The sequence below is a fragment of the Perissodus microlepis genome, chromosome 15 (assembly GCF_051167445.1).
Source record: "Perissodus microlepis isolate ML-2025 ecotype Zambia chromosome 15, ASM5116744v1, whole genome shotgun sequence".
In the NCBI taxonomy this organism is placed as follows: Eukaryota; Metazoa; Chordata; class Actinopteri; order Cichliformes; family Cichlidae; genus Perissodus; species Perissodus microlepis.
The window spans coordinates 10,819,627-10,842,330 of NC_140475.1; the positions used below are offsets into that span (position 1 = coordinate 10,819,627).

The 22,704-nt window shown below is 39.6% G+C and overlaps 2 protein-coding genes across 3 annotated transcripts in view; one reads left to right on the forward strand and one right to left on the reverse strand.

The window, feature by feature from the left end:
- The first annotated feature begins 305 nt into the window (after positions 1-305).
- Positions 306-15,631, forward strand: slc22a16 (solute carrier family 22 member 16). Its single transcript, XM_084952702.1, has 8 exons — positions 306-1,071; positions 3,492-3,968; positions 5,176-5,293; positions 8,072-8,633; positions 9,907-10,034; positions 12,121-12,230; positions 12,596-12,695; positions 12,834-15,631. Exons 1-8 carry the CDS (start codon positions 1,028-1,030, stop codon positions 12,999-13,001), a joined length of 1,707 nt encoding a protein of 568 aa, XP_084808828.1. The 5' UTR covers positions 306-1,027; the 3' UTR covers positions 13,002-15,631.
- An 853-nt stretch (positions 15,632-16,484) lies between these two features.
- usta (uronyl 2-sulfotransferase a) overlaps positions 16,485-22,704 on the reverse strand; it is a 58,126-nt gene continuing 51,906 nt past the window's right edge. For both annotated transcript variants that reach the window (XM_084952703.1, XM_084952704.1), the window contains 3 exons: positions 19,391-19,488; positions 19,118-19,275; positions 16,485-18,242 (listed from right to left, as the gene is read on the reverse strand). In XM_084952703.1, the coding sequence (XP_084808829.1) occupies positions 17,950-18,242; positions 19,118-19,275; positions 19,391-19,488 (549 nt within the window). In that variant the 3' untranslated portion in view covers positions 16,485-17,949. The remainder of the gene's footprint in view (positions 18,243-19,117; positions 19,276-19,390; positions 19,489-22,704) is intronic.

A 22,704-nucleotide genomic window follows, 5' to 3' on the forward strand; every position in this document is an offset into this window, starting at 1 on the left:
CTTAAATAAGCAATTAAAATAGCCATTGTTGCTGTTGCCACAATTTTGAGTGAGCTAGCCAAATGGAAAGAGGGAATGATTGCTGGTGCAGAGACAGGACCTTGAGATGATTATGAACCCAGCAGCTCATTACTGCTTTGCTTAAACTGTAAACACCAGGCACATTTAGAGTAACTAGTTTTTTCAGTGGCCCCTTGTTTATGTTGACCCTGATAGGGGTTAAACTTTACAGGTGGGCGTTATGCAAGGATAACCAGTTAACAACAGAATAAACAGATCTAATACTTCTACACCGGCTACATCACAAGATCTTCAGTTTGCAGATAGGTATAGTCACAGGTGTCTCAAAGCAAACAACTCTCATCACTACTTCACTTTGTATCAAAATGTGTAAAAAAGCCCTTGGATGCATGATGGGTGCCATTTCCACAGCAAAAAGTTCAAATTAGACTGATAAAACTAATGTAAGCAAAGAGGTGATGTCATCAAACAAATATTAAGTCATCATACAGACCTTTAAGTTCCAAAACATCATCATCATCACCAGTGATTTCCCAGCTCAGTTTTAAGTGAATCTGAAGTTGGAAAGACACCAGTCTATTTATTAAAACCACCCAGTCACGTGTTACCAATTATAAAGACGCAATTCTGGAAAAGTGTTGTGCTGACTTTTTCATTTTAGTATCGCTGAGGTGTTGCACTCTGTAGACGCCCCCTCCACGGAGAGCATGTGTCCAGATTTGAGGGCGGCTCGCTTAGTTTAAAAATAAAAATTAAAAAGATTTGGGGCAGCTGTCCATTTCATTATATCTGGGAAGAGAAGAGAGGGCGTTTTTTTTTAACACCAGCGTTTCGCTTATAAGGTAGTTGCCCCAGGAGCTCGAGTCTGTCAATAGCTGTGTGTGCCCCTCCCACCCTGCTTTCGTGAAGGCCTCTGTTCATTATTTGGTGGTGATCCTCTCAGGAGCTGCTGCCCGCCAGGGAGAGACGCACCGGGAGCCACCGCGCACAAACGCGCCGTCAGAAAATGTCTGTGGAGAAAGTATTCGACGAGCTCGGACATTTCAAAAGGTACCGTGAGGATTGGCATGTTTTCTCTATAGTCAGCTGTAACTTTACATTTCTTTTATTCTTTATTTGAGCTGGGGGGGATTTTGTGGTTGGAGGCACCAACTTTAGAACCGTAAATATTCACATCCCTCTTCACATTACAATTTTGAAAACAAACACTAATGAAAGTGGGAGATTACGTAATTTGTTTTACAGCGCATATACGGTATTTTTTTTCTATACAGATTCAAATTCAAATTCAAATTTTATTTGTCACGTACACAGTCATACACAGTACAATATGCAGTGAAATGCTTAGACAACTGCTCGTGACCTAAAGAAAAAAAGAAAAGGCTATGAATAAGATAGGAAATAAATATGAAAATTAAAAAGGGTAAATTTAACTAGGAAGGAATAAAATAAAATATAAAAATTAAAGTTAAAAATGAAATAACTGTACAACACAAATTAGAATGAAGGGTAAATTTAACTGGGAAAGAATAAGATAAAATATATAAATTAAAGTTGAAAAATAAAATAACTGTACAACTTTAATTTATATATTTTATCTTATTCTTTCCCAGTTAAATTTACCCTTCATTCATTTTTGACAAAAACATGGCTGTGCCATGGGCTCCCCCGTGTCACCTATTGTAGCCAACCTTTACATGGAGGAAGTGGAAAGGAAGGCTCTTGGCTCTTTCAAAGGAAGAGTACCCAGCCACTGGTACAGATATGTGGACGACACCTGGGTCAAAATCAAGACACAAGAAGTGGAATCCTTCACTGCGCACATTAACGCTGTGGATAAAAACATCAAGTTCACCAGGGAAGACACAAAGGACAACTGTTTGCCTTTCCTGGACTGCGCTGTGCACATTGAAGAGAACGGCAAACTCAACATCGAAGTTTACCGGAAGCCCACACACACGGACCAGTACCTCCTCTTTGACTCCCATCACCCTTTGGAACACAAACTTGGAGTAATTAGGACCCTACACCACCGGGCAGAACATGTTCCCTCTAAGCCTGAAGGAAAAAAGAAGGAACACACACATGTAAAGGAAGCACTCAAAACGTGCGGCTATCCTAAATGGGCGTTCTTAAAGTCAGCAAAGAGGCACAGAAAAGAAGACCAGACACCAACGAGGGAGGATAAGAAGGACAGACGCAACAACATTGTCATCCCCTATGTAGCCGGTGTATCAGAAAAACTTAGGAGAGTTTTCTCCAATCATGACATCCCGGTGCATTTCAGACCCAGCAACACGCTCAGACAAAAACTGGTTCACCCGAAAGACAAAACGCCAAAACACAGACTTAACAATGTGGTGTATGCTGTACAGTGCAGCGAGGAATGCCCAGACCTCTACATTGGAGAGACCAAACAGCCACTTCACAAGCGCATGGCACAACACAGAAGAGCCACCTCCACAGGACAAGACTCAGCAGTCCATCTGCATCTTAAGGATAAAGGACACTCTTTCGAGGATGCCAATGTTCACATTTTGGACAGAGAGGACAGATGGTTTGAAAGAGGAGTGAAAGAAGCCATCTATGTCCACTGTGAGCGACCATCTTTGAACAGAGGCGGGGGTTTACGACACCAACTCTCTGCCATCTATAATCCAGTTTTGAGATCCCTTCCCAGACGCCTTAACGCCCACTCACATCCTGGGCCATCTGACCTCAGGAATTCGCATGATAAGGTGGGGCCAGGTTTCACAATGAACACACCCGAAACTCTGGCTGATTGGGACCCACACCCAGTTTCACACCTTGGCTCAGGCGATTAGAAGATCATCAGGGGGTCCTTTTGTCCCTCTGTGGGGGGATACTCCCACTAGGTTTATATCTGGGACTCTCCACCATTTGACCTTAGAACTGAAGAAGCTTCTCGGATGAGAGGTGAAACGTCTTCAAGTAAACTTAAAGAAGTCCAGACGCTTTTCTTTGCAAGCTCCTTTGACTACAGGTTAGGTACACTGCTAAAATCGCGAGTCACCATTAATTTCTTTATATTTTGAAGATGGAGAGGAGCAAGGGTTGGATTGAAAATCAGTAAAAAAAAAAAAAAAAAAAAAAAAAAGAAGGCAGCCAGTGTCCAAAGAAGAACATGGATAGATTTTCAGAAAGCCTAGACAACTATTGCACAAAGTCACTTTAAAAATGACAAGAAAGTCTGACTCCTTGGAAGAAAACCAAGACATGAGGGGTGTCTCAAGATGCTGTCTATGATATAGACTTGTTTTCTGAATAAATTACTACATTCAAAGCAATTGTCTTGAAACGATAATGCTGTTGGATACCTGGAAATGTCTTTTAGATTCCATTAAAAGTTGAACTATTAAGGTTGCCTTTGTAGAAGTTTTTTGTTTTTGTTTTTTTGGTGATACTGTAAAATCACCACAATAATTTTCCTGTGTTCTCCTTCTGTCCAGATTTCAGGCATGTCTGTACTTTGCAGCAGTCTTCCAGGCCATAGCTTGTGGAATCCACTACCTGGCCTCAGTTTTTCTGGTGGAAACTCCAATTTTTGTGTCTAGCGTGCCCGGCAACATCACCGACGTTCTGTATGGTAACGTGACGGCAAGCAGCCTGGAAGAAATCTTACCAGTCTTCAAATCAGGTAGTGGACCGCTGGTGGTGAAGACAGCAGAAGGAGAACAGTGGGAGCTAAGCCGGTGCCGCTGCACCCTTCGCAGCAACCCAACACACTTTTCGTATGATTTCGATGGCAACAAAACAGTGAAAGAATGTACAGGGAACTTTGTTTATGACCATACCGAAGTTTACCAAAGCATTGTGACCGACTGGGACTTGGTATGTGATAAAGAGTGGCTGGCCAAGCTGTGCCAGCCCACATTCATGCTCGGGGTGCTGATTGGCGCGCTGGTGTTTGGGGACGTTGCTGACAGGTAAGCAGGGGCTGCTGTAAGATAAGGTCAAGGTTATTTTCAGGCAACATGTAGAGTCAAAGACAGGGGTTAAATGTTACCATGTGACACTTTTGGAGTTAAGTTTTAAACAGGAAGGGCTGTCCTGGCATAGACTATATGTTAAAAAAAAAAAGGAACTTGCCAATATTTCATGTAGTTGTAATTTCAGGACGTATGGCTTCGCATTAGGTCAAGAAGGTAGTGGAAAGAAATTATTATAGTGAAAATGAGGCAGGACAAGTGAAAGCATAGTTAATGTAGATTGGAAAAAAAGAAGTGGAAGGTAATGACTGGAGCAGAATGCAAAGCCAGATTTGAGTGGTTAGCATTTACATGTGCAGGGGTAGCTGTAACTCAGGAGGTAGCGCAGGTCACCTACTAATCGAAAGATTGGTGGTACGATCCGTGGTTGCTCCAGTCTGTTTGCCAAATATCCTCTGGCAAGAAACTAAACCCAAGTTGCTCTCCGAATGCGAATACGTGTGATTGTTAGATAGAAAGCACTTGAGCAAAAAAGTGAAAAAAATGCTTGCATGAATGGGTGAATGAGGCTTGTTATATAAAGAGCTCCGGGAGAGTAAATTTTAGCAGAAAGCAGTCAATCTTCTCCTATAGCAGATCCTAGTAACCACTCTGTAGAATGCAATTAATAATACCACACATATTATGCTAACATTTGGCTCCAGTTTTTAAAAATTCTTTAACAGCAACTTACCAAAAGTCATAGTTTCTGTCTGAAACAAACCATAATTCCTCTTCCTTTAAGCCAACTTATATTTGATTGGCTGCCCCTCTCAAACAGAAGGTTTGATCAGGAAGTGGGCAGGGCTGTTGGATACACAACCAGAGCCGTGTGCTTTACATGACTATACTGAGGCTATCTGCTTCCATTAAGATCATACAGAGCCAACAGTAGAAAAAAACAAACTCTGTTTAGCTCACAGGGATCACTCGCACATACGATGCCTTTATTATTTGATCTGACCTGACCGTAACTTCATGCACAAGTATCATATTCCTGTCAAGCACTCCTGTCGAAATGATTTTAAACCACGTGCGACTGTGACAACTTTATAAGCCCCTTTTAATCGATTCCTTAACTGAACATACAAGCTCTTTTCTCTTCCTCTGTTGGTCTGCTTGTCTCTGTCATTCTCTTTCACATAGTTTTCTCTCTCTCCACCAGAGTTGGGCGTGTGAAGATTCTGATGCTCACCAGCGTTTGTCAGTTTGGGTTCGGAGTAGCTGTAGCATTCTCCGGAAACTACCATTTCTTTGTGGTGCTCCGCTTTCTCCTTGCTATGGTGAGTTCAGTGTGGGTACGGTTGTGAATGGTTAAGTACCTGTGCGTGCGTGTGTTTTGCAAAAAGCCAATGTGGGACAAGAGAAGTGGCATATTTTCAATGTTCTTCTTGCAAACAGCCACCAGTGGATGTTTCTCAACTAAACAACCTCTTGTCCAGTCCCTAATGTTCTCAGGTAATATACTTGAATACACCCCCTGTAGGCATATTGCAGCTAAGCCAACATGCAAACCAAAAATACCCCTTAAATATGTAATTTAAGGAAATGTGACACAAACAGTGACAAACGGGTTTAGTTTCTGTCTTTATATTTAAACATGGGTTTGTTTGCTTTAGATGCAGATTATTTCATATCTGCTTAAACTAACACCCCTAAGGAAGGCGGTCTGTATGGTTACAAGTCCACATGTCAGTACATTAGCACTGAAAGAGCCCTTTCAGTCTGTTTACTATTTCACTCCTTTCCGTCTTCTACCATCCCCCCCCCAGTCCTCCTCAGTTACAGCTGTTGTTTTTCACATAGAGTCAGGCCCTCGTACACTGATACTGCACAGCTACACTATGAAACCACACGTCAAACCTACAAAGACATATCCCCAAATCATTTCTATGAACTATAAATTTGTTGTATGCTGGTACTGTGTACGACAAGAGCATGCAGTCAGTTTCTCTTTGCTTCATAAGTTCATAAGGTTGAACACAAACGATATACTTCAGGTTTACTAGCATGATCATAACCTTATATTTAAAGCCTGAGCAACATAAGTTATATAAGACTGATACAGATATTTGCTGATTTAAAAATCTGATATTCCAATATATCGACCGATATTTTCCAAAACAGATTTCCCTAACATTTGTTATGTGTAGTTATTTACTTATTTGTTTATACTCTGTCCAACTCTGTTCGGATTAGCTGGTTGTTGGGCGTTTCAAACACGGTTGCCAGCAGGGAAGCTGCAGAGTGCCATCTTGTGGACAAATTACGGTACTGTGCAAAAGTCTCGAGCCACCTCTCACTCAGCATTTGCAGCTATTTATTGAAACATGAGCTAACATACAAGGAAATACAATAAATAAGGCAGATTCTGCAAAGGTCTAACAAGTTTTTAGGGAATATTTGGTATGACCACCTTTATTCTTTGACAGACCCTGAACTCTCACTTTTTAGTAATTTCTTTAAGTTGTCTACAGGAATAGTTCTCCATGCAGCTTGAAGGACATTCAAAGCTCTTCTTTGTATGTTGGCTGTCTTATGTTCTGTTCTCTATCAAGATGATCCCATAGCACTCTGGGGAAGCCAATCTACGACTAATAGTGTTCCACTGATTTTTTTTTTTCTGTCCAGGTGTAAATGGGTTTAGGATTATTGCCAATATGAAAAATGAAGTGCAATTACATTATTTCCTAACGGTATTGCATGGTGGATCAAAATCTGATGGTGTTCAAATATCCATCAATTTTGACAAGATCCCCCACATCATTGGTTGAAAAGCCACCCCAAACCACGACACTGTTTTAAAGATGGCTGCAGACAGTCGCTATTGTACCACTGAACTGACATCCTCTGTAAATATTGATGATGACTTAGTTCCCACTCAAATTCAGTTCAAGTCTTGTATAATTTGGCATACCTCTGCCTTTTCTCCCATTTCCCTTCCATAAGAAGGCCTTCTTGACAGCCACCTTTCCACTCAGACCGTTTCTGGTGAGGCTGTAACCAACAGTAAATGGATCAACTGATTGACCAGATCTATCTTTCAGATCTTTGCTGTTTTCCCCCCCAGTTTATCCCCGAATGATTCATAGGTCAGTGTTAAGTGGCTTAACAAACAAAGAAACAAAAACCACAAACTGTCACGGTTTGCCGGGGCAAACCGTGTGGAATATTTAGGACCAGGACGCGGCAGCTCTGGTGCAGGTGAGTATTTATTAACAAAGGAAAAAAAACAAACAAACAACAAAGGCACTGGGAACATGAAACTGGAACCTAAACTGGATAAACTAACAAAACAAACCAGAAACGAAGATGCAGGGAGGTCCGGGGAAATACACATGGAGAGATGCAGGGAGACCGAGGGGAAACAACACAGACGAACCAGCAACTATTAAGACAGAAGACACAACTTAAATACACTCAGAGAACACAGGGAATTTCCACAGGTGGGGAACACAGCTGGGAGTGATTAACGTGACGAGACTACGGAAGCAAACTGAAAACACTCACATAAGACGCAGACCTTCACAATAAAACAGGAACTACGCATGAAGGACACAAACTAAGAAATGCGGAATAGATACAAGAACACACGGGCAGAACAGAGTAAACACTAACAGAGGAAGAACAGAAAACACCAAACGCTGGGTCAAAAGGACCCAGGATCATGACACAAACCTCCCAAAGACAAATTAAACAAAAGCAAAAAAATTTCAGCCACCAGGTCAGGTAAAAAATCTGGACTGAAAATGAGTGAAAAAGCAGCCAATGTCCAAAGAAAAACTTCAGAAGGCCTGTTTCTCAAGTGCACTTTAAAAATCTTAAGAAAGTCTAGCTCCTTGGAAACCAAATATTAAGAAATGATGGATGACTCAAGACTTTTTCACAGTACTATATACAACATCGACATCTGTAACATGTTAGAAGGGCATTTTGTCCATCTCTTATTTTATTTTTTTACATTTTCATTTCTTGGCCACTTTATTTGTTTTCTGTGGAAAACTGCTATTAAACTGCTATTAAAATGACTAGTTCCTATTTCTCATCTTTGCTTTTGACAGGTGTCTAGTGGTTATCTGGTGGTGGTCTTTGTCTATGTAACAGAGTTCACTGGCAACAAGGTACGCACATGGACATCGATGCATGTGCATGCAGCCTTTGCTGTTGGCGTCATGATGGTGGCTCTGACTGGTTACCTGGTGCGGGTGTGGTGGATCTACCAGATAGTCCTCTCTATATGCACCGCACCTTTCTTGCTCTTTTGCTGGAAGTTTCCCGAGACTCCCTTTTACTTGATGGCCAAGGGCCGCTATGAGGAAACTGAGAAACTGCTGAATGCGATTGCCCGCGTCAACGGCCTTGAATGCAGGCTGAAAGCTGAGGATCTCCTGGAGCCAGGGAAGAGAGAAGATGGCAAAAGTCTGCTGAAGGGAGACACAGAGGAGCAGTCATCCAAGCCTGAGAAGAAGCTGACCATCGTGGACTTGTTTGGCAGCTGGAGGATGGCCGGTCGCACATGCACAGTGTGGGCCATCTGGTTCATCGGCAGTCTGGGCTACTACGTCTTCTCTCTGGGCTCAGTAAATCTGGGAGGAAACCAGTATGTTAACCTCTTCCTTGCTGGTAAGTGATTGTCACATGAGTGTGAATTTGGTACTGAGATTGCAAAACTATAAACATGTACTTAATATTGTGATCATATTGGCACTTTTTTTTTTTTTTTTTACCTTTGGTGTTAGATGTAGAATAGTGTCTCTGCTTCTTACTCTACTTCAGAGTATTTCCAGTGAGTCTGGAGATGATTTAGTTCATCTGTTTAATCTAAAAACAACTCTTGCTACTTTTAAGTTGAGCAGAACCTTGTGTGAAAATTTCAAAACAGTAAAAATGATATGTTCCTCTACTTTGCTTTGTTTAGTGCTCTGTATATGTAACCGAGAGTGAAATCAGACTGCGAGGACTCAACAAAAATAGCAGCGCTCCATCCTTAAGCTAAATGGCTTCCTCGTGGTTTTCTGTCTGATTGAGAAAATAGGCTTTACAGTCTAACAAACATCTTTTAGTTGAACTGATATAGTGTTCATGTAATACTATTTGAAAACACGGGATTTTATTTAACCTTTGACTCAGTACGATCACTTAATTATAAAATAAGTTTGCAGAATTTATTACTAGCTGTGACTTAGGTAGGTAGGTAGGTAGGTAGGTAGATTATTAATCCCACAAGGGAAATTGTTGACATTAGATAAGAGTAAAGATTGTGGCAGATAACCAAATGTGTAACCAAGTCAACCAAGAAAAAGTGCACTTACCTCCATCTTTACCTAGAGGTCGAATAGAAGAATATTTCTGCCACCTCTCCCTTGAAACTGTCATGAGTCTAGAAGCATGATTGGATAATGATGTTGTTTGGCTTGTTTTGGGGGTTTTTTGTTGTTGTTTTTTTGCATTTCACAACTCTCCAATAGATTTCCATTCAGGACAGTAAACTTGAAGGTTTTTTTCAGATTTGACTGTTGATTCTGTACATGCAGATTGGATGTCTAGGTCATCACTGAAATCGAGGTTAACATCAAAATGACTCCTGAAATGTGTTTCAGGATGACTGCTTAGAAATATAATTGTAAATTATGTTAATTCAAGTCACAAAGTAATTGTTTTAAATGAATTGTCTTGTATCTTCACGCTCAACGGAAAGTGTATATTTAATCTTGATCATTTAATGGCCAGAGGAATATTTAGTGAGTGATCCCCATTTACTTCCATTAGAGGCACAGTGAAGAGCATATCTGGGAGGCAGCTTTTCAGATGGTTATTTAGGTCCTCCAGATAGAATGTCACTGTCAGTGCCAGTGATAACCCCTGACAGAGAGCGGCTGTGGTTGGTTGTTTCCAGGTGCAGTGGAGCTCCCCTCTTATCTGGTTGGTTGTTTTGCAATGGATCGGATTGGAAGGAAGAAGACGTGTGCCCCATCTCTGCTCCTGGCCGCGGTCGCCTGTTTTCTCATCATTGTGGTACCTGCTGTACGTACAGAGATGCACCCCACCCCCACCCCCACCAAAAAAAAGTTCAGCTGTTCACAGAAATCCGCATTGCAGTCATCTTTAGGTGCAAGTGTCAGAGTTCAACAGTACCAGCCCAGTGACAAGGCGATAAATCAGACAGTCCAAACTGTACATGTACTTTAAGAAACTCTCTCTAACATGTGTTAAGTTCTGAGGCAACTATGCAATCCTAAGCTATACCGCCATGTCTTTTTTGGAGGGAAGAGGCTTCGTCTTGGTAACTCTTACAAATGAGCCATGCTTGTAATCCTGCATCCTAACTGCATGTGGAGCTTTACACATGTGACAGTGATACTACTGCTTACAAGATAGAATAAATATAGCATAGAGTTACTTAAAGTACTTGTACTCTAATGAACTCGACTGTTATTGCGATGTATTTTGTGATCACTGACTGGTACTAATGAGATCCGACACTTGAAGCTCCCAACATGTGTTCTGAGCTCTGACCCAAATTAGCACTGTTCATGGATGAGCTGGCAAACAGCTGGTACTTCATTTTTAAATAAATATGACCTTTGATCTTAGGAGCCACGCAAACAGTGAAAGATGGAAAAAAAATAGCAGCATGGAGACGGCAAAGATTGTGACAACAGGGACACGTCTAAAGTTCTGCGTTGCAACCCTGCTGACACGGCAGTAGCAACCCTTTTACTCACACCTGTTCATTCCAGCTGTCAATTAAAACAATTACCTTGTTTTAAACATGAACAAGACAGAGACCATGATCATAGCTCCTCCTGATCTATATTCTAAAATCAGTCAGGTTCTTGTCCCTTTCTGTTCTTCTGCTAAGCCAAATATTCGAAATCTTGGAGTAATACTTGACTCTTCTCTGGGCCTTGACTCACACGTAAAATCTCTGTCTCGTTCCTGTTTCTTTCATTTAAGGAATATTTCTAAATTGCGACATATGGTCTCCTTAGCTGAACTGGAAAAAATTGTCCATGCATTTGTGTCATCGCGTTTAGATTATTGTAATTCCCTGTTTACCAGCTTGGATAAATCATCTCTTTCTCGCCTCCAAGCTATACAAAACGCAGCAGCCAGACTACTAACTCGCTCTAGCAAGCGAGCTCACATCACTCCTATTTTATGTTCTTTACATTGGCTCCCAATAGATTTTAGAATTCGTTTTAAAATTATTGTTTTAATTTTGAAGAGCACTAAATGGCCAAGCCCCAGATTATTTATCCAAGCTTCTCACAAAATACACTACTGCTTGCTGTCTCCGCTCACAGACTCAGAGTTTGTTGGTTGCTCCCAGAACACGTCTGAAGACGAAAGGGGACAGAGCCTTTCAGTCTGTGGCACCAAGGCTGTGGAACAGTCTACCTCTACAACTACGTTTGGTTGACTCTGTGGAATCCTTTAAAAAACAGTTAAAAACTTTACTGTTTAAACAAGCTTTCTGTTGACCAATGCTTTTTACATTTTTATATTTTTAATTTACATTTAAACTATATTGTGTATATTGTGCATTTTGCTATTTATCGTACTGTTTATTTTAATCTCTGTGTGCAGCGCTTTGTGACTACCTGTCTATGAAAAGCGCTTAATAAATAAACTTACTTACTACTTACTTACTCATGAATCCAGTTGCAGTCTCATTAAGTTCCAGTTTGTTTCCAGCACTTCTTAATAGAAACCACACTATTGCTTGGCTGTATACAGTTTATACACTGCTTTGTAGTCAATGTGAATTAATAATCAAATACATTTCATTTTACATTCAAGCTTATTCTTCACTTAGTTACCATATATTAACGTGTATGTTTTTATGGATGTCAAGGGCATGTTTGACACACAATCAGAACTTGTCAGAGAGTATAATAATGAATTAAATTATAGTGACTGACAGAGCAACACTTCTTTAGTTCGTTAAATCTCTGAAGTACTTACTTACTTGTGCTTCCTTGAGTTTTTAAAAGTAGTATATGCACCTGGAATTTAGTTTTGTTATTTGGTGCTACGTGATTAAAGCTAAATTGAATTGAAATCTTTGTCTTTCTCTTTGTTTTTCTTTCTCTCCTCATTTCTACAGGACATAGAGATCCTAACTATTGTTCTGAGTATGATAGGAAAGTTTGCTATTGCGATTGCCTTTGGTCTCATCTACCTCTACACCTGCGAGCTTTACCCGACTATCATCAGGTAAGCACGCTAAAGAGTTTTGTTTTTGTTTTAAGGGTTTGCTAAAACTGCTAAAACTGTTATTTTTTCATATTGCAAAAACTAAAGAACTCTTTATACGTGAAACAGAAAATTCATGCATTCATATACAACCATAATTTCAGGTTAAAGTTGATTTGATTTGGAAATCATTGCATTCTGTTCTTGAGAGTTTTACTGGTATAGGGGTTTGTACTTTGCTGCTATATTAAAGGCAAAGTTTCATGTTTGAATCTTCCACTTTAGAACTAGCTAGACCTGTGAACTAAATTTAAAAACTGAAGTCAATGTAATATACCGACTTTTAATTAATTCTAACAGAGGGAGTAATGCTGCTCTTCCTCCAGGTCTTTGGCAGTAGGTAGTGGCAGTATGATGTGCCGTGTCGGCAGTGTGGTGGCCCCTTTCTGTGTCTACCTGGCTGACATCTGGATCTACCTGCCTCAGGTATAGAAATGCATTTAATGTTTTAGCTGTCAACTTGCATTTGTTCTCATTTATCATAGTTTATTTCTAAGTTTACCCTGGCAGCACTGCTAAATTAAAAAATTTCCCCCCTTTTTCTCAATCACGACCTGTGTTTAGCTTATTGTGGGAATCCTGGCATTAATTTTTGGAGTACTCGCACTGTTTCTGCCTGAGACCCTTGGCAAACCTCTGACAACCACCTTGGAAGAGGCTGAATCTCTGGGACGTAAGCCCAGCAAGATGAACGACAGACTGGAGCTGAACCAGCATGGAGCAAAAGCTTGAGCCGTACACTTCAGGGAACACAGAGATCTACACACAAGGAGACAAGCTTTGGAAGAGAGACGAGGTGACAACAGTTAAATACCTGGAAACAAAAACGACATAGATTAATAGGATGGTTGGAAAAAAGTGAAAAACAAGAACAGATAAGTTTTTATGATAACTTGTGAAGTGACTTTTTTGTTGACATTTTGTTCTGTAAAGTGACCAACAGCTTGATATTTTAGGAGGCCTGAGAACTTCCTCACACTCTTCTGCTCTATGATGTAATCATCGCAAAACAATGAAAATCATGTGCCATGTGTGGTAATTTGTGAAAGCATACTTTGAGTCTTTTTTGTAGTTTCGATCATAATTTCTATTACTGATTTTAACTTTGTACTTAAAAAAATGTTCAAAATTTCTTGGAACACAGCTACAAATAAGACAAACAGGACAGACAATAGAAAGACTTTATTTATTTTTCAATCAAATTAAGTTTTTGTAGTTATAGGCAGAAAAAAAGCAGATTTTTATGTTAGGTCGTCAGGTGTTTCTTGCCCTGTTGGGCTTCTTTCAGCGCGTATCCTCCTGCTCTTACCACAGTGTTTATATTACCGACAAGAAGTGATGACCAAAACTATTAAAATCAGACTCCAGCTGTACTGAACCAAGTTATCCTTTAAAACAAAGTTATCAAGGCTAAACTGCTGCACATTTTTTGACGTCTCCGACCATCTGACCAGATCATGGCAGTGCCTTGGTTATTTTATACCATAATAAATCGTATGTCGTGTATCTAGAATGTATTATTCTAATATTAAATAAGTGCCTTCAACTTGCCTTTTAAGGCTTTCTTTTAATCTCAGGACATCAGTTTTGCTGTGAATCTATCACTGGATTTATCCTCAACTGCCTCTTGTTAAAGATCAAATATTTAAAGGTAACAAAAGAGCAAAGTTTTGCACACCATTGTTAGACCTTTATTAGGTCTTCTTCCTATTATTGTGACCTTTATTAAAGGTTTATTCACAATGAATTTTCTAATTACCCATAAACATTACAGCGATCACAATAACAGTGTGCAGGAGTTTTTTAATTGCTCATCTTGTCTAAGATGCCATTGCTGAGCTTTACTATGCCTTTGTTATCTAATCTGTGTGCATGTGTGGGTATAACTGAGTAGAACACTCAAGTTAAGATTTTTTTTATATGTGCTTATATGCAATCAGATGCTAGGCAGATTAAGAAAAGAAGCATAATAGTACCTTATAGAGTCTTCAAGAGTCAAATATGATCTCCAGATGTTTGGACCAAATACAGGGATGGACCACAACACTGTGGAGATGTACTGTATATACCTGATTTACAATATTATGTTACAGTTATGGTGCATTAATCCAAAGGAGAAAAAGAACAGCGGCTGGTGTTCTAAAACTGGTGACTGGTCTGCAATCAACAGTATGGACTTTTCCATTAATAGCATCCTCGTCTTATTTTGATTTACAATAAATATGCAGAGGGTTGACACTGGGGTTTATGGCTTCTTCATTCTGTTCATATGAACTGGCTTTAGTTAGCACAGTTTTACAGTGATACAGAGAAGAGACTTTATAAACCTTGGTAAAGGAGCAAGCGAATTCCTTCCATTTGTCAACAGGGAAAGTTTGAACTTGGTGCTGGAAATGCAAAAATAATACAGCAGGTCTGAGGATACGGTGCCTATGTACATTAACAGCTTTGTGTTTGATGGTGAAGGGGAAGTCCCACAGCCACAGTGACATTCCCATCGCCATTACCGAATACATAAAGGTCCTCTGTGTTCAACTTTTCAGGAGAAAACTACCAGTTTTTATGTGTGTGTGCTTATGTGTATGGAAAAGTACTAAACATGAGTTAGGCTTCTAACGTGAACTTCCAGTTCTGTCGTGATACTGGTGCCTCAAATAGAGTGGGGGCTATTACTGGGCTAAATGGAGCGAGTAAGGATGTAAGGATTGGGATGAAGGTTAAGATAACTTTAGGGTTTAGGTGTAGTAAGGTACAGTAAAAACAGAGTTCCAGAGTAGCAATAGCTTTACTTAAATAAGAACACAAGGCCAGTTACAGCAAACCTGTTAGGTGCGTATTACGCCTCCCTTGCTTTCTCAGAATTGCTACTGATTGGCCTCATTTTTGGTTATTTTAGATTCATGCACACACAGTCTTGTTTTCAACTCAGAGGATCTTGCTTTGGCTGATACTCATTTCCTGGAGACTCATCCATATAATAGCTGCTTATTCCTAGACCATAACCTAAAGCTAACCTTTTCCTTAACCTTAAGGCGAGGCCTCAACTTAAAATTGCTTAAAGGGAGATGGGTACTCGTAATGTGACTGTGTAAACAGATTTATGTCCTCACAGCATGCATGCACACGGACACTCTGCTTTTTCTTCACTGTTGTTATCAATCTGCTTCATGTAAGTAATTATTTCCTGTTGTTGACGATGTGCAAAAATTCTGAAAATGCAACGAATGTTTGTGGATATTTACAAAAACATTTTGTCACTCAAATTTTTCAAGATTTAAATAAAAAACATTTGAGTATTACAATGAGTGATGACTATTTATGCTTTATTAAGTGCACCTTGCTAGTATTCGGTTGGAGCGCCTGTTGTGTTCAGAACAGCTTTAGTTATTTGTGGCATATATTCAACAAGGTGCTGGAAATATTCACACATTGTGCTCATAAAGCAGTGGTAAGATGTGGCATTTAAACACTGTTCAGGGCCCAGAATACAGCAAGAAAATATCCCACACCCCATTTAAACACCATCCGTGGCCTGAACCATTGATATAAGGCGGTATAGATCATGATGCTTTTCATGATGTTTACGTCCTACCATAAATTTCTGAGCAGAATTCAAGACTCATCATATCACACAACATTCTTCCAATATCCTGTTGAATTGTAGCCACAGTTTCCTGTTCTTAGCTCAAAGGAGTGGCACCTGGCGTGGCTGCTTTAGGCCATCTGCTTCAAGATTTGACATGCCAGAATAAATACTCTTGTGCATACATAGCTGCATGCTAGGTATGTATAGTAACTCATGCCCCGAGTTACACAGTTACTTAGCTTGAAGTGGTATGGCCATTCTCTTCTGACCTCCGACATCAGCATGGCATTGTCACCCAGAGAAATGCTGCCAAGTGGATATTTTCCATTTTCTTCTGACTCTCCTCTGTTAACCCTGTGGTGGTGTGGGAAAAATCCCAAAACATCATGGTACCAACAACATGCCTCAACGTCCCCTAAATTACCTTTCTGTCTTTAAGAGCCACTTTTTTTTAAAGTGGTCAATGAGTGTATGCCCTCTCTTGAACAGAGGTTCTTGCAAAAAATGCATACATATTATATATATACATATAGTTAGCAATTCTCCAAATGGAGCCACCATAATAAGTCTGTAAAAAGTAAGTTTTTTTCTGTATCAAAACCATTTTTAAGCAAAACAGGGGCAATAGCTGCAATAGTAAGAGGACATTTATTGACGGTCTTTGTTAGTTGTTCATTCATTGTCCATTCTAGACACCCTTAAATGCCAAAAATTGTTTTATAGCCACCAGCATAAACAACAACAAAAAAAAATGTGAGCGTTAAACATTGTTGTTTTTTTTTATCTTCCTGAGAATTTTATATGGAATGCAAATGAATAGAAAACAATAAATAAAACTAGCAAAAAACAAAACACGGAACATAATGATGAAGATACACAGAACAGAGATTAAGATGGTAGAGTGAAATGTCTAGTCACGTAATAGCTTATGGTTAATTGTTTTTTTTTTTAAACATCTGTGATGAAAAAGCACTGTGGAGCTGCTGGATAATTAGAAATAAGTATTAACTGGGCTTGGTAACACTTCACACACTTTGATGATAACATTAATATACAGAAAACCCTTAAACAGCAAATAATCTGAGTTGAAATGACAGGCAAATCAGCATTCAGTTGTGACCAAATCCCTCATTTTGCTGCAGATGTTAAGGAAATGTCACCTAACACAAAGTGCAGTGTATTCATACAGTTTTGCAAAAAAAACTGCTATTTGGCAAGCTCAATCTTTTAAACTTTGGAATACAAATTAGGCTTCATAAAGGCTTTTAACTCACTCTACAGTATCAACATATAGCCTGTCCCAAATAATAAATCTTTGCTAAAATACACAGCTTGTTTGGTCAAACTCAATCATTCATGCACACTTTTGGAATTCTCTGAATTCATACTTGAGTGCTCGCAGTTTAACCCTCATTTACACCTAATAGTATTTAACAAATTACACAAAATGTTATAAACCAATACTAAAACAAATGAACTGACTATGTCACAACTCTGCCAGCTGTGCACAGAACTTTCTGTCACACAAATCCCAGAACCCTCAATAAGGTCTGACAACAGTCCTGGAAGACTAATATACCTAAAAGGCTTATGGCACTTTTTAAAATTCACAACAACATCCAGCTTTCAGGACATTAAACTTCTCATAAAGTAGTAATCTGTCTTGGGAAATGCCTTTAATTCCTCTCCTATAGTAAACAACCTGGCGATAACATTTAGCACATTTCCAATCACAGTTAGCTGTCCAGATCTTGCACTAATCTCTCCCTGGAGATGACAGCGACAGTACGGTTTTTACATGAACCCAAAAACAAGCCCAAATTATAAAAAGGAAAACTTGAGTCAAGCAGATTGAGTTGAATATAATTTCCCATTGCCCTTGGTCAATTTATAAATAGAGCATTTTGTCCATCCAGTTTCTCAACTCTACAGTCTTCAGTGCTGAGCCTGTCAGGTTGGGAGTTGCACCTCACTTCTCTGGGTGACGCTGAAAGATTGAAACTCCTCCCCTTTGTCCTCAGGGTACAGTTTTCTTTAGCCAGTCCTAGCTAAGCAGCCGTTATGTGGCTGCGTCTAATGTTCATCGAGCATCCCTTAGGGATGAACCAGCCAGCTATTTGCATCCTCCAGATCCGTTTCCAGCTCCTCGTCTTCATCCAGAGGCTCTGGGGTTCGAAGGGCCAGTTGCCGCAGGAAATCATTTGAATAGGCGGGGGGTTTGGAAACAGACTTCAGGCCGATTTTTTTCTTCGTGAGGTGGAACTGGTCACGGACGAAGTTGTAAAACTCGTACTCATAGCGCATGCGGTGATACAGCACCTGCAGGGCCTCTAAAGTGGGGGTTTGTTTACGCACAGTACCCGTCATGTTTCCCATTTTCCTATAATCTGCAACAAAATGATGGAGAGACAAAAAAAACAAAGTTCAGCAAAGACTAAAATCAAAATGTTTTAAAAAAGTTTCAAGCACATTTATTTAGACAGGAAATTATTTAATAACTATATCATATATCATCATCTTAAGCCACTTATTTTTCCAGTTAAGTAGCAAGTGATTGCTGTTTAATGTGAATGATTCATATATCACCTCATCTATTTAGATATCTTGCTACTAAGTCATCATGACAAGCGGTTCGCTGAGCTGGACAAAAATAACATGCAGCTCTTGGTATTTCTTCCTAGCTATATCTGTCACTATGGCCTTCTTGCTCTGCTTGTCCACCACTACTATGCCCTGTTGGTTAGCCATCACCAGTTTGTTTGTCTGTATCTGGAAGTCACAGGATCTTAACTACTATCCATATGAGTGCTAAGAGTGCTACCTAACTCTTATCGCAGCTCTTATAAAGGTGATATTTTTGATAAATCACATTACTCTTCTTCATACAAAAGGTGTTGCTACCTTTTGTATGAAGTCACTGAATATTTCTCGTAATAAAGATCACCCCAAATCATGTAATAGCACATTTTTATGACATTCAAAATAAACAGATAAACTGTATCTTGTGATCAGAACCTCATTAAAAAAAAGGTATGCATAAATCAAATCATGAGAACTAACTCTGTCCTGTGTGGAAGTTAGAGCATTTTAACGGTCACTACCAGGCTATGCAAATTTGTGACAAAATACCCGCAAAACTATTCACATTCTAATTACGTTGATCACGTTACCATGCTAAAGACTTTTTTATTGTCTTGTATAGGAAAACATTCACTCGATACTCTGACAACATAAAACATTCTATATCACAAGGTGCAGCTACCAGGGCTCTTGTAGATGTTGAGTACTCCAGTAAAGTAATGAGGTAAGAGCCTCTCTAGCAGGAGCAGAACGTCCTCCAGCTCTTCCAATATCCCCACAAGGAGGTAGTTCTCCAGCACATTCTGTTTGGCCCTCTCCAAAGCCCATACTCCTGGCTCTCTGTGTGAGACGGAAGGAAAATAAGACCAAGAGAAAGTTTGCACTAGAGTAGCATTACTTGGAAGGAAATATTACCAAGCTTTTGTAATGCAACTTCACAAAATCTCATAAATACCTGCACTGAGGATGCTGTCCACAGAAGTAGGGGATGATGTAGAAAACCCTTGGGTTGGAGCACTCAGGGTAATTCTCTAGGATGCAAACATTGATGTCCTGAAAGCAGACAAGCACATATGAGTCTTTATATTTTTGCTTTACTAATAATTTATGCTTTTTAAATTTTTTTATTCTACTTGCCGTGAATTTGATCTCAATCAGAATTGCAATTATTTCTTTTTACCACTAGAGGAAGCTATTCACTTGCACTGCCGTGAACCTGGACTGCTTGCCTGTCATTACCCCACAAGCCAAAGTGCTTTGTCAAACCACATCTTGTGCACAAAGATAAGCTCTTCCCTCTCATCTTAGTTGATCTCATAGGCTATGATACCACATAGGAAGACAAAGTAATTTCAAATGAATTCGTGTTTAACTTACTTAAAGATGTCACAATTAAGATAATGAGACCAGAGTTGTGAAACTTGAAAAACCACTTATCTGAAAAGCTATTGAGTAATGAATGGAAAAAAGACAGTTGCAGGAGTGAAGCTTGCCAGCGACTGAGTGCCACGGAAACAGCAGTCAAATCCATGTCAGGTGACGTAAGCCTCAGGGATAGCAACAAGTCCTGAGCAACAAAACACTCCACGAAGCATGGCTCACATCCACATCCACACACAGCAGCAGGCACATGTGTGCACAAGGCTTGCGCTCAAATATGTCACCTACAGTAGCACCAGACTACATGCATGAGGCAAATTTAGAACATTTTGTCATAGGTTGTTGTTTAGATTTATACCATAATGGCTCTGTAATGACTAACTTAAACAGCAATTTGGCAAAAATAGTCTAAGCCTAACATGGATCATCACAAAAATGGCCAAGTCCAACAGGACAAAAGTCAGAGAGCCTCATGAAGGATCCAAGCTGCTGCTCCTGCTGCTGCAGGTGTGGCATAAGAAATCATCTGAGTGCAATAGGAAGCTTGAAACAGAGATGCTGACTGGAGTGTAAACATAGAAAAAGGCATAAACCATGTGTAGAAGAGCATGTTTATATGCTTAAGTGTTTATGTGTCTTGGAGACATTTGCACACTCATTGCTAATGTTTCTATTAGCCTCGACTTATTTATTTATTTCCAGTTGTATTTTCTGGCATGATATAAAAGCCTTACGAGAACAACTCATTGAAAAATGTTGCCATCAGGTCTGCTCAGGGTTTTTCATACAGCCTCAAACATCTTTTTCTAAGGTTGTACAACCTTTGTTCTCAGACTACATAAAGAAAAACTGAATCCAAAACCTGTTAAAACAAATGCGAGAAAGATCCTGGATCCTCTGTAGGAGGGGCAGAATTGCAGTAGATGTTACATAAAGTCTGAAATACTTGCAAGTAAAATGACTTAAAGGCTCCAAACGGAGAAAAGACTCAACTACAATATCATGGACTTGATATTTGTAATAGTGATATCACTTTAGCATCTATCTAAGCTGCAATCACAAGACGAAGCCTTGTGCAGCATGCGCTGGAATGAAATCAATTATTCACTTGATTAGTTAGATTTTTCTTGCGGCTGAAAACTGTGGTACAATTGTGCCTCTGATTCACAGAGTGGCTGCAGGGTGTGTTTGAACTTTATGAGTGAGTCCTCTCAGCTGTGCACTGGGAACAGGACTTATTGGTGATCAGTGAAGCAAAAGACTGGAAAACCCTTCAAAGGGAACCACAACAATACCCCAGAGGAACCTTCAGGGAAAAAAAAAAAAGTTCAGCACTGTACTATTGTTAGTGTACGAGTCTTGCGCAGACGTGCGTAAAGTTTGCCATGTTTTTCTTTCATTTTTCATTTCACTAGCACGGACCACATCTTCAAGACATTGTTTCTTGAAGGAAAACAGTAGGTGGAATAAAGCTAGATCCAGGAATGGAGATCTAGACGGCGGTTTTGGGGAAGGCCTCAGTGAGGACTGGAAGGCAGCTCGCGGACTGGGCAGATCCCCAGGTACTAATAACAGGTTTATGAAGCGCCATTCTATTTAAAGAATGGTGATGTGAGTAGATTGAGTTTCATCAATTAATGAGTATGTTCTTTGATGCAAAAGCCATATACACTAAAACAAACAAAAACAGACAGGAAGTGGCACATTCGCTGACAGAGACCCTCATGCATCAACATTTAGGCGATTTCTGGGAATCCAGCCACAGCTTGTATACAACAACGCACACACGTACACACACACGCGCAGACAATACGCACTCTCTTTAGAAAACCTTATTAGTATTTCAAAGAGAGTTCCTGTGTGCACACTCAAGCTCATTGTTCCTTTTCTCACTGTGGATTATGCCAACAGAGCATTCACAGAAACTGTAGCAAAATAGGCACTAATCTGTACAATGGTCTCCCATTTCACTGAATGGAATGTAGACATAAATTAAATCAGGGGTAATTGATGATGTTAACCTTTCCCATGGGATGTTTTGCATTCAAATTTGAGAAAACACAAAAAGAACTTTTTGTTTGTATTTGCTATCTGGAGGCAGTGGAAAGACGCTTTCGCTTTTTGAGTTAATCTTTTGAACACATAAGCAAGTGGGTGCCTTTTAAACAGGTACATCAGCATTTCTAGTAAAGATTAGAGGTAATAACTGTAATTTTAATATTCTTTAAGTTTTAGGCCTATTTTGGGCTTAACCATTCCATTTATTTTTCTGGTAATTTTACAAAATGGTCTTGAGGCTTCCTGACTGAATTTAATATTTAATGTTGGTAATCCACTTAACACTGACCTATGAATCATTCAAGCAGGAAAAGGCATCTAACTCAAGGGATGAACCAGCGTCGTGTCTACATAAAACAGACAAAATAGCAAAGAAACTATTTAAAACTTTACCTTTAGGCACTTTTTACTTGCAGCCTGTCACAAGAAAACAGAATCTGTTCCCATGTCTTTAGTCGAATCTGTTAAAATGCCAAAGTTGACTAAGTTTGACATATCTTGGCATAGTTTGCAGTGTGTCCTTAAAGAAATTTAAGGCAGCAAGCCAAATTAGGTTTTAATTATTAAAAGAGTCTGGACCTATGCTTTGGTTTTCATGGTTTTCCTCAATATCAAAACACTGATTATAGTTATGTTACACAAACCACAGAAATTCATTAGAAAAAAAAAAAAGTGTAATGAGTGAACCTCATGTGTTCGTTGTGCCTTAGGCCAACAGTGTGACACACCACCTGTCTGTTATTGTAGTCAAGGCAGGCTAAGGCAAGACTGGTGCCAGTAAACCCTCTAATATAATTTGTGTATTTATTTAATAAGTCTACTTGTCATTTT

Coding starts and splice junctions, on each gene's coding strand:
- slc22a16 (XM_084952702.1), top strand. CDS start 1,028: ATGTCTGTGGAGAAAGTATTCGACGAGCTCGGACATTTCAAAAG. Junction 3,969..5,175: donor TTTGGGGACGTTGCTGACAG/GTAAGCAGGGGC, acceptor TCTCTCCACCAG/AGTTGGGCGTGTGAAGATTC. Junction 12,231..12,595: donor CTTTACCCGACTATCATCAG/GTAAGCACGCTA, acceptor CTCTTCCTCCAG/GTCTTTGGCAGTAGGTAGTG.